A 12,540-nucleotide genomic window follows, 5' to 3' on the forward strand; every position below is an offset into this window, starting at 1 on the left:
TCATTCTGGCATTTGTCCCATTCTAAGAACATAAGAATTAGGAGCAGGAGTTGGCCATTCGGCCCCTCGAGCCTGCTCCGCCATTCAATAAGATCATGGCTGATCTTCGACCTCAACTCCACTTTCCCGCCCGATCCCCATATCCCTTGATTCCATTTGAGTCCCTAAATATATCTATCTCAGCCTTGTTTGTCATATCGCTGATTTTCTTTCAGTCAGCAATAAAGTTTCTTGCAGAGAAACAGCGCGATCAGCCCGCCTCTCAAAAATTCTGAAAGCTATTCGACCAAGTGTGGCACTGCACCTCAGAATGATGCTGCCCTCTGCCGGTGCTCATGGGTCCGCCTGCCACCAGGGCTCACCGGGTAGTGACCAGGGGCAGGAACCCTGGCTGGTTACTTTCCCACTTCAACAGCCCAAGGGGCCCCCGCTGAGCGCTGCCCCAGCCGAGACCAACTAGCCCAGCGCCGATCGGGGAGTGAGCCTCGGGTCTTCCTGTGTGGCTCGGCACCAGTCGTGGGGGGGGGGGGTGGGGGCGGGTGGGAGGGGTGGTGAAGAGCCTGAATAAAACAACGTCCTTCGGGGGGGAAAGGGATATTTGACCTCACCCGCTCACCGATCACACAGAATGGCTTCCGTGCAAACTTTAGTCGGCCTCTCAGTCCTCGGTATCGGCAGCAACACCCAGCAGACCAAATCCGTACGATGTACTCCACACCAAACACCACGATCGTCACTATTTCCTGTGGGAGGGAGAGAGAGGGGGAGGGAAATAGCAGTTCTCACGTTAGATTGAATCCAGGAGCCCAACTCTGGGCTCCTAAACTTGCATTGAACCTTGGTTAGGCCGCACTCGGAGCACTGTGAACAGTTCTGGTCGCCATGTTATAAAAAGGATAGCGAGGCACTGGAGAAGGTGTGAAAATTTTTTACAAGGATCATATCAGAACTGAGAGGTTATAACCGTCAGGAAAGACTGAACAGGCGGGGGCTCTTTTCTCTAGAAAAGAGAGGACAGAGGAGTGACCTGATGGAGGTCTATAAAATTATGAGACTAATACAAAAAGAAAATACTGCGGATGCTGGAAATCTGAAATAAAAACAGAAAATGCTCGAAACACTCAGCAGGTCAGGCAGCATCTGTGGAGAGAGAAACAGGGTTAACGTTTCAGGTCTGTGACCCTTCATCAGAACTGGAAAAAAGCAGGAGAGGGAACAGATTTTTAAGCAAGTGCAGGGGCTGGGAAAAGGGGGGAGGGGAGGAAAGAACAAAAGGGAAGGTCTGTGATAGGATAGAAGGCGGGAGAGATTAAGAGACATTAACGGATATTCAAGGCAAAAGGAGATGGTAATGGCCTTCTATCCTATCACAGACCCTCCCTTTCGTTCTTTCCTCCCCTCCCCCTTTCCCAGCCCCTACACTTGGTTAAAAATCTGTTCCATTTCCTGCTTTTTTTCCAGCTCTGACGAAAGGTCATCGACCTGAAACGCTAACTCTGTTTCTCTCTCCACGGAGGCTGCCTGACCTGCTGAGTGTCTCCAGCATTTTCTGTTTTTACGTTAGAATTATGAATTGGTTCGATAGGGTCGGCATAGAGAAGATGTTTCCACTTGTGGGGGAGGCTAGAACTAGGGGCCATAAATATAAGAGAGTCACTAATAAATCCAATAGAGAATTCAGGAGAAACTTCTTTACCCAGAGAGTGGTGAGAATGTGGAACTCGCTACCACAGGGAGTGGTTGAGGTGAATAAGGGGAGGCTAGATAAAGGAATAGAAGGATATTTTTTTTGATTTCATTCACAGGATGTGGGTGTCCCTGGCAAGGCCAGCACTTATTGCCCAGGAGAGGGCGGTGGTGAGCCACCATTTCAGAGGACAGTTAAGAGTCAACCACATTGCTGTGGGTCTGAAGTCACATACCGGCCAGACCGGGCAAGGGCAGCAGATTTCCTTCCCTAAAGGACATTAGTGAACCAGATGGGTTTTTACGACAATTTCATAGTCACCATTACTGATACTAGCTTTTTATTCCAGATTTATTTAATTAACTGAATTTAAATTCCCCAGTTGCCAGATCATTAGCCCAGGCCTCTGGATTACTAGCCCAGTAACATAACCACTATGTTACTGTACCTCTATGTTGATGAGGTGAGATGAAGAAGGGTGGGAGGGGGCGCGTGTGGAGCATAAACACCGGCATGGACCAGTTGGGCCGAATGGCCTTTTTCTGTGCTGTAAACCCTGTGTAATGAAACTCCTCAAAGCATCTTACACCAACATGGGAGAGAAAATTGCTATCACACCTTGCATTTAGAAAACGTCTCTTCGTGTCTCTGAGAAACAATCACAAACCGAGAATGCAGTGACTGTTGAGGCATGGAAACACGGCAGCCAATTTGAATACAAGATTCCCTCGTGTGCAGAAGGTTGAGGTGTGATCTGATCGAGCTGTTTCAAATGCTAAAATGATTTGCTCCATGTCCCTCGATGCCCTTACAACAAAACTCTATCGATCTCAGTCTTAAAGTCAATTGACCTCCAGCATCCACAGCTTTTCGGGGAGAGTTCCAGATTTCCGCCACCCTTTGTGTGAAGAAGTGCTTCCTGACATCACCCCTGAACGGCCTGGCTCTAATTTTAAGGTTCTGCCCCCTTGTTCTGGACTCCCCCCACCAGAGGAAAGAGTTTCTCTCTCTCGACCCGATCGAATCCTTTAATCATCTTAAACACCCCGATCAGATCACCCTGCAAACTTCTAAACATGAGAGAATACAATCCAAGTTTATGCAACCTGTCTTCATAATTTAACCCTTTAATTTCAATTTAACCAGAATCCACAGCCTTTAGAGGGAGAGTTCCAGATCCACAAAGTGTTTCCTGGACTTTGAAATAATCTGCTATCTCAGTCATAAAGTCCCACAAACAGCCCTAATTTTAAGATTATGTCTCCTCGTTCATCAGCAAGAGTGGATCGGTAGCACCACTACTGACCGAGCTGGCCGAGTCCTGAAGGGCATAACTGCCAGTCTGGGCCTGCGACAGGTGGTGAGAGAACCAACATGAGGGGAAAACCTACTTGACCTCGGCCTCACCAATCTACCTGTCGCAGATGCATCTGTCCATGACAGCATTGGTAGCAGTGACCACCGCCCAGTCATTGTGGAGATGAAGTCCCATCTTCACACTGAGGACACCCTCATTACAGCCTTGGTCTAAACATGGACAAAAGAGCTGAATTCCAGAGGTGAGGTGAGAATGACTGCCCTTGACATCAAGGCAGCATTTGACCGAGTGTGGCATCAAGGAGTGATGACGAAGGGTCCCAGACCTGAAACATTAATTCTGTTTCTCTCTCCACGGATGCTGCCTGGCCTGCTGAGTGTTTCCAGCATTTTCTGTTGTTATTTCACCCTCCATCGTGTTGTGTGGCACTGCCACCGTGCTAAAGGGGATAGATTCAGAACAGATCCAGCAGCTCAAAGCTGGGCATCCATGAGGCGCTGTGGGCCATCAGCAGCAGAATTGTACTCCACCATAGACTGTAACCTCATGGCCCGGCATATCCCTCACTCTACCATTACCATCAAGCCAGGGGACCAACCCTGGTTCAATAAGGAGTGTAGAAGAGTATGCCAGGAGCAGCACCAGGCGTACCTAAAAATGCGGTGCCAACCTGGGGAAGCTGCAACACAGGACTACATGCATGCTCAAAAGCAGGAGCAGCATGCTATAGACAGGGCTAAGCGATCCCACAATCAATGGATCAGATCAAAGCTCTGCAGTCCTGAATGGTGGTGGACCATTAAACAACTAACGGGAGGAGGAGGCTCCATGATATCCCCATCCTCAATGATGGCGGAGCCCAGCACGTGAGTGCAGAAGACAAGGCTGAAGCGTTTGCAACCATCTTCAGCCAGAAGTGCCGAGTGGATGATCCATATCGGCGTCCTCCTGAGGTCCCCACCATCACAGAAGCCAGTCTTCAGCCAATTCGATTCACTCCACGTGATATCAAGAAACAGCTGAGCGCACTGGATACAGCAAAGGCTATGGTCCCCGACAACATCCCGGCTATCGTGCTGAAGACTTGTGCTCCTGAACTAGCCGCGCCTCTAGCCAAGCTGTTCCAGTACAGCTATAACACTGGCATCTATCCGACAATGTGGAAAACTGCACAGGTATGTCCTGTCCATAAATAGCAGGACAAATCCAATCCGGCCAATTACCACCCCATCAGTCTACTCTCAATCATCAGCAAAGTGATGGAAGGTGTTGTCGACAGTGCTATCAAGCGGCACTTACTCACCAATAACCTGCTCACTGATGCCCAGTTTGGGTTCTGCCAGGAACACTCGGCTCCAGACCTCATTACAGCCTTGCTCCAAACATGGACAAAAGAGCTGAATTCCAGAGGTGAGGTGAGAATGACTGCCCTTGACATCAAGGCAGCATTTGACCGAGTGTGGCATCAAGGAGCCCTAGTAAAACTGAAGTCAATGGCAATGGCAATGGTGGAAAAACTCTCTACTGACAGGAGTCATACCTAGCACAAAGGAAGATGGTTGTGGCGGTTGGAGGTAAATCATCTCAGCCCCAGGACATCGCTGCAGGAGTTCCTCAGGGCAGTGTCCTAGGCCCAGCCATCTGCTGCTTCATCAATGACCTTCCGTCCATCATAAGGTCAGAGGTGGGGATGTTCGCTGATGACTGCACAGTGTTCAGTGCCTTTCACAACTCCTCAGATAATGAAGCAGTCCATGCCCACGTGCAGCAAGACCTGGACGACGTTCAGGCTTGGGCTGATAAGTGGCAGGTAACATTCACACCACAGAAGTGCCAGGAAATGACTATCTCCAACAAGCGAGCGTCTAACCACCATCCCTTAACATTCAACGACATTACCATCGCCGAATCCCCCACCATCAACATCCTGGAGGGTCACCATTGACCAGAGACTTAACAGGACCAACCACATAAATACTGTGGCAACAAGAGCAAGTCAGAGGCTGGGTATTCTGCGGCGAGTGTCTCACCTCCTGACTCCCCAAAGCCTTTCCACCATCTACAAGGCACAAGTCAGGAGTGTGATGGAATACTCGCCACTTGCCTGGATGAGTGCAGCTCCAACAACACTCAAGAAGCTTGACACCATCCAGGACAAAGCACCCCATCCACCACCTTAAACATTCACTCCCTCCACCACCGGCGTACCGTGGCTGCAGTGTGAATCATCTACAAGATGCACTGCAGTAACTCACCAAGGCTTCTTCGGCAGCAACTCCCAAACCCGCGACCTCTTCTACCTAGAAAGACAAGGGCAGCAGGCGCATGGGAACACCATCACCTCCAAGTTCGCCTCCAAGTCACACACCATCCTGACTTGGAAATATATCGGCCGTTCCTTCATCGTCGCTGGGTCAAAATCCTGGAACTCCCTCCCTAACAGCACTGTGGGAGTACCTTCACCACACGGACTGCAGTGGTTCAAGAAGGCAGCTCACCACCACCTTCTCCAGGGTAACTGGGGACGGGCAATAAATGATGGCCTTGCCAGCGACGCCCACATCCCAGGAACGAATATAAAAAAAAAGTTCTGGGTTCCCCCAGCAAAGGAAATAGTTAACAGACTACCTGGGCAATAGGTACGTGGAAATAACTCACCAAAATATACAGTGCCCCTTCCGAGCTCTTCTCATACTCCCTGATGGTGGAGAAGACCGACAGCACCAGACAGGAGAACACCAGTAAAAAGCTGCAAAATACAAGTGGAGAAATTGAGATGGGTTAACCCTTTACGTTCGCAGGTAGATGAACACATCATAGGCTGTGCGTGGTAACCCAGGGGACAACTCTGGCCTCTTGCGCATCCCCCAATTTTAATCGCTCCACCATTGGTGGCCGTGCCTTCAGCTGCCTGGGCCCCAAGCTCTGGAATTCCCTCCCTAAACCTCTCCGCCTCTCTCTCCTCCTTTAAGGCGTTCCTTAAAACCGACCTCTTTACCAAGCTTTTGGTCACCTGTCCCCATAGCTCATGTGGCTCGATGGCAGATAAGGGAATTAGGGGTTACGGGGAGAGGGCAGGGAAGTGGACGTGAGTCTAGATTCAGATCAGCCATGATCCTATTAAATGGCGGAGCAGGCCCAAGGGGCCGTATGGCCTACTCCTGCTCCTATTTCTTATGATGTCATATTTTGTTTGCTAATGCCCCTGTGAAACACCTTGGAATGTTAAGGCGCTATATAAATGCAAGTTGTTATCTGACATATATACACACACACACTTCCAGTAGATGCCACTGGATCATGAACAGGAGCAGGAACCCTGACAGATTTCCCCCTGCTTCGCCCCAGACACCAAGGTCGGTTGTCCCATCCCAGCTCGGGTCAACTCACCCAGCACTGGTGGAGGATGGAACCTGGGCGGTTTGACTCAGTACCATTCTGGGCTGTCCACTGGGGAGGAGCTGGTTTCTAGCACGACTTGGCGCCCTGTGTCAGAGGGCTGAGCCCCAAAGCCTTCACACACATTGAGTCACCAACTGCAGCTTGGGTAGTGGATCGAGGGGCGCTGAGCTGAAGCAAGGTGCTTCTAGCACTGAGGATGACAGCACAGCACACACACCCTCTCCCAGCACTTAAAAAAAAAATTAATTCACAGGATGTGGGCATCGCTGGCAAGGCCAGCATTTATTGCCCATCCCGAGTCGCCCTTAAGAAGGTGGTGGTGAGCCGCCTTCTTGAACCGCTGCAGTCCGCGTGGTGAAGGTCTTTGTTACAAGATAAAACCGAGTGACTCACTCGGCCGCTTCAGAGGGCAGTTAAGAATCAACCACTTTGCTGTGGGTCTGGAGTCACATATCGGCCAGGCCAGGTAAATACGGCAGATTTCCTTCCCTAAAGGACATTAGTGAACCAGATGGGCTTTTACGACAATCCGAATCGATGGAATCTGGAACAGTACCCATGGATTGGAGGGTAGCTAATGTTACCCCACTATTCAAAAAAGGTGGTAGAGAGAAAACGGGGAATTATAGACCGGTAAGCCTGACATCGGTAGTGGGGAAAATGCTAGAGTCCATTATAAAAGATGTAATAGCAGAGCACTTGGAAAACAGTGACAGGATCGGACAAAGTCAACATGGATTCACAAAAGGTAAATCGTGCTTGACTAATCTACTGGAATTTTTTGAGGATGCAACTGGTAAAATAGATAAGGGAGAACCAGTGGATGTGGTGTATTTGGACTTTCAGAAGGCTTTCGATAAGGTCCCGCATAAGAGATTAGCGTGTAAAGTTAAGGCACATGGGATTGGGGGCAAGGTACTGACTTGGATAGAGAACTGGTTGGCAGACAGAAAGCAAAGAGCTGGAATAAACGGGTCTTTTTCTGAGTGGCAGGCAGTGACTAGTGGGGTACTGCAGGGATCAGTCCTTGGACCCCAGCTATTCACAATATATATTAATGATCTAGATGAGGGAACTAGATGTAATATCTCCAAGTTTGCAGATGACACAAAGCTGGGTGGGCGTGTGTGCTGTGAGGAGGATGCCGAGAAACTCCAGGATGATTTGGACAGGTTGGGTGATTGGGCAGAAGCATGGCGGATGCAATATAACGTGGATAAATGTGAGGTTATCCACTTTGGTGGCAGAAACAGGAAGGCAGATTATTATCTGAATGGCAATAGATTGGGAGAAGGGGAAGTGCAACGAGACCTGGGCATCCTTGTGCACCAGTCGCTGAAGGTAAGCATGCAGGTGCAGCAGGCGGTTAAGAAGGCAAATGGTATGTTGGCCTTCGTAGCGAGAGGGTTTGAGTACAGGAACAAGGATGTCTTGCTCCAGTTGTACAGGGCCTTGGTGAGACCACATCTTGAGTATTGTGTGCAGTTCTGGTCGCCTTATCTGAGGAAGGATGGTCTTGCCATGGAAGGAGTTCAGCGAAGATTCACCAGGCTGATACCTGGGATGGCAGGAATGACGTATGAGGAGAGATCGATTAGGCTTGTAATCGCTGGAGTTTAGGAGAATGAGAGGGGATCTCATTGAAACTTATAAAATTCTGACAGGACTGGACAGACTAGATGCAGGAAGGATGTTCCCGATGGTCGGGGAGTCCAGAACCAGGGGTCACAGTCTAAGGATAAGGGGTAAGCCTTTTAGGACAGAAATGAGGAGGAATTTCTTCACCCAGAGAGTGGTGAACCTGTGGAATTCTCTGCCACAGAAGGCAGTTGAGGCCAATTCATTAAATACATTCAAGAAGGAGTTGGATATATTTCTTAAGGCTAAAGGGATCAAGGGGTATGGGGAGAAGGGTACTGAATTTGGATGATCAGCCATGATCGCATTGAATGGCGGAGCAGGCTCAAGGGGCCAAATGGCCGACTCCTGCTCCTATCTTCTATGTTTCTATGATTAGTTTCATGGTCACCATTACTGATACTAGCCTTTTATTCCAGATTTATTTCATTAACTGAATTTAAATTCCCCGGCTGCCGTGGTGGGATTTGACCTTGTCTCTCTGGATCATTAGTCCAGGCCTCTGGATTACTAGTTCAGTAACATAACGTTACAGGACAAAGGATCCAGAAAACGTGAGTTCTGGGGATCGGGCGGGAAAGTGGAGTTGAGGTCGAAGATCAGCCATGATCTCATTGAATGGTGGAGCAGGCTCGAGGGGCCGTGTGGCGGAGCGGGCTCGAGGGGCCGTGTGGCGGAGCGGGCTCGAGGGGCCGTGTGGCGGAGCGGGCTCGAGGGGCCGTGTGGCGGAGCGGGCTCGAGGGGCCGTGTGGCGGAGCGGGCTCGAGGGGCCGTGTGGCGGAGCGGGCTCGAGGGGCCGTGTGGCGGAGCGGGCTCGAGGGGCCGTGTGGCGGAGCGGGCTCGAGGGGCCGTGTGGCCGAGCGGGCTCGAGGGGCCGTGTGGCGGAGCGGGCTCGAGGGGCCGTGTGGCGGAGCGGGCTCGAGGGGCCGTGTTGCGGAGGAGACTCGAGGGGCCGTGTGGCGGAGGAGGCTCGAGGGGTCGTGTGGCGGAGGAGGCTCAAGGGGCCGTGTGGTGGTGCAGACTCGAGGGGCCGTGTTGCGGAGGAGGCTCGAGGGGCCGTGTGGCCGACTCCTGCTCTTATTTCTTATGTTCTTAAATCCTACTATACAGTTTGAGAATTTGAATTGAGTTCAAAAAAATTCCTGGAATAAAAAGCTGGTGTCAGTAATGGTGACTGTGAAACTGCCGTCTATCGGGTGAGACGTTAAACCGAGGTCCCGTCTGCTCACTCAGGTGGACGTAAATGATCCCACGGCCACAGATAATCTGTTTCAGTGATGTTGATTGAGGGATAAATATTGGCCCCAGGACACCGGGGATAATTCCCCTGCTCTTCTTCAAAATAGTGCCATGGGATCTTTTACATACACTTGAGAGGGCAGATGGGGCCTCGGTTTAAAGTCTCATCAGAAAGATGGCACCTCCGACAGTGCAGCACTCCCTCAGTACTGCCCCTCCGACAGTGCGGCGCTCCCTCAGTACTGCCCCTCCGACAGTGCGGCGCTCCCTCAGTACTGTCCCTCCGACAGTGCGGCGCTCCCTCAGTACTGTTCCTCCGACAGTGCGGCGCTCCCTCAGTACTGCCCCTCCGACAGTGCGGCGCTCCCTCAGTACTGCCCCTCCGACAGTGCGGCGCTCCCTCAGTACTGTTCCTCCGACAGTGCGGCGCTCCCTCAGTACTGCCCCCTCCGACAGTGCGGCGCTCCCTCAGTACTGCCCCTCCGACAGTGCGGCGCTCCCTCAGTACTGTTCCTCCGACAGTGCAGCACTCCCTCAGTACTGCCCCTCCGACAGTGCGGCGCTCCCTCAGTACTGCCCCTCCGACAGTGCGGCGCTCCCTCAGTACTGTCCCTCCGACAGTGCGGCGCTCCCTCAGTACTGTTCCTCCGACAGTGCGGCGCTCCCTCAGTACTGCCCCTCCGACAGTGCGGTGCTCCCTCAGTACTGCCCCTCCGACAGTGCGGCGCTCCCTCAGTACTGTTCCTCCGACAGTGCGGCGCTCCCTCAGTACTGCCCCCTCCGACAGTGCGGCGCTCCCTCAGTACTGCCCCTCCGACAGTGCGGCGCTCCCTCAGTACTGCCCCTTCGACAGTGTGGCGCTCCCTCAGTACCGCCCCTCCGACAGTGCGGCGCTCCCTCAGTACTGCCACTCCAACAGTGCAGCGCTCCCTCAGTACTGCCCCTCCGACAGTGCGGCGCTCCCTCAATACTGCCCCTCCGACAGTGCGGCGCTCCCTCAGTGCTGCCTCTCCGACAGTGCGGCGCTCCCTCAGTACTGCCCCTCCGACAGTGCGGCGCTCCCTCAGTACTGCCCCTCCGACAGTGCGGCGCTCCCTCAGTACTGCCCCTCCGACAGTGCGGCGCTCCCTCAGTACTGCCCCTCCGACAGTGCGGCGCTCCCTCAGTACTGCCCCTCCGACAGTGCGGCGCTCCCTCAGTACTGCCCCTCCGACAGTGCGGCGCTCCCTCAGTACTGCCCCTCCGACAGTGCGGCGCTCCCTCAGTACTGCCCCTCCGACAGTGCGGCGCTCCCTCAGTACTGCCCCTCCGACAGTGCGGCGCTCCCTCAGTACTGCCCCTCCGACAGTGCGGCGCTCCCTCAGTACTGCCCCTCCGACAGTGCGGCGCTCCCTCAGTACTGCCCCTCCGACAGTGCGGCGCTCCCTCAGTACTGCACTGGAGTATCAGCCTAGATTTTGTTCTCAAGTCTCTGGAGTGAGGCTTGAACCCACGATCTTCTGACCCAGAGGTGAGAGTGCTGCCCACTGAGCCACGGCGAAGGAAGTGGGCTGAAGCGTCCCGGGAGATTTTTTACAGGTACTGGACAGGTAGAACACTGCAGTGTCAGATCGCTGGCAATCAACACCGACCAATCGCAGAGAGAGCTCTGGACAGGCCGGCCGACACTCGAGCGAGAAACTGGAGGCAATGTACCGTCAGTGCGACAGGTTACGGCCCACGAGGTTCCAACCAGCAACAGGTAACTCCATTAATAGGCATCCCTGGAGCTGAAAACTGTGGGCACAAACCAGCGGGCAGCCAAGGAGCCGATTAAACCAACCCATTCAACCATTACAACAGCGCAATCTGCTTTCCTCCCACGCTTCAGCTCATCTCATCTGTTGACTGTTGAATTTAATCAGAAAAAGAAACCCTTGGCTACAACAGTTTTTAATAACATCATCTGTCCTCTGCTTCATCTGCTGACGGGCCTGCTCGGAGTTTCCAGAACGTTCCATTTGTTCTGGTAATAAGGACTGTCACCAGCTGGAATTATTGCAAAGAGGCGCCACCGCTTGACACAAGTGGCAAGAGACAGATTCAGGGATGTGGAGAGGGGCCAGGGATGATCAGCGGGTAAAATCTCTGCACAGCGTGAGCAACAGCTGCAACAGGAAGATAGAATGAGAGGCTGAGAGCGGGATATTGCAGTTACTTCAGGAAGAGAGAAAAAGAATTGTATTTCTATAGCGCCTTTCACAACCTCAGGACGTCCCATAAGAACATAAGAACATAAGAAATAGGAGCAGGAGTAGGCCAATTGGCCCCTCGAGCCTGCTCCGCCATTCAATAAGATCATGGCTGATCTGATCCTAACCGCCAATCCACTATCACAGAACCATCTCCTGAATCTAACAGCATTAGACACACGAAAACAGGAGCAGGATCAGGCTACACGGCCCCTGGGCCCGCTCCGCTACCCACAGGGCCATGACCTATCCGAACCTAGACTCATGTCCAAATTCCTGCCCGCTCCCCATAACCCTTAATTCCCTTTTCTACTAGGAAACTGTCTATTTCTGTTTTAAATTTATGTAATGATGTAGCTTCGACAGCTTTTTGGGGCAGCATATTCCATGGACCTACCACCCTCTGAGTGAAGTAGTTCCTCCTCATCTCAGTTTTGAAAGAGCAGCCCCTTATTCTAAGACTATGCCCCCTAGTTCTAGTTTCACCCATCATCTGGAACATCCTCCCTGCATCCACCCGATCCAACCCCTTCATAATCTTATATGTTTCAATAAGATCGCCTCTCATTCTTCTGAACTCCAATGAGTAGAGTCCCAATCTACTCAACCTCTCCTCATATGTCCATCCCCTCATCCCCGGGATTAATCGAGTGAACCTTCTTTGTACTGACTCGAGAGCAAGTATGTCCTTTCTTAAGTATGGACACCAAAACTGTATGCAGTATTCCAGGTGCGGTCTCACCAATACCTTGTACAACTGAAGCAATACCTCCCTATTTTTATATTCTATCCCCCTAGCAATAAAAGCCAACATTCCATTGGCCTTCTTAATCACTTGCTGCACCTGCATACTAACCTTTTGAGTTTCGTGCACCAGGACCCCCAGATCCCTTTGTACTTCAGTACTTTCCAGTTTCTTGCCATTAAGATAATAACTTGCTCTACGATTTTTCCTGCCAAAGTGCATAACCTCACACTTTCCAGTATTGTATTCCATCTGCCAAATCTCTGCCCACTTACTTAGC

The 12,540-nt window shown here is 51.8% G+C and overlaps 1 protein-coding gene across 1 annotated transcript in view; it reads right to left on the minus strand.

Moving 5' to 3' along the window:
• kcnq2b (potassium voltage-gated channel, KQT-like subfamily, member 2b) overlaps window positions 1-12,540 on the minus strand; it is a 188,481-nt gene that overhangs the window by 70,901 nt on the left and 105,040 nt on the right. Inside the window, exons 2-3 of the mRNA XM_086005894.1 lie at window positions 5,664-5,754; window positions 617-743 (exon numbers count right to left, since the gene is read on the minus strand). Coding sequence (XP_085862020.1) covers window positions 617-743; window positions 5,664-5,754 — 218 coding nt within the window. The remainder of the gene's footprint in view (window positions 1-616; window positions 744-5,663; window positions 5,755-12,540) is intronic.

This window comes from Somniosus microcephalus, chromosome 13 (genome assembly GCF_052327205.1).
Source record: "Somniosus microcephalus isolate GS21.2 chromosome 13, FLI_Smic_1.0, whole genome shotgun sequence".
NCBI lineage: Eukaryota > Metazoa > Chordata > Chondrichthyes > Squaliformes > Somniosidae > Somniosus > Somniosus microcephalus.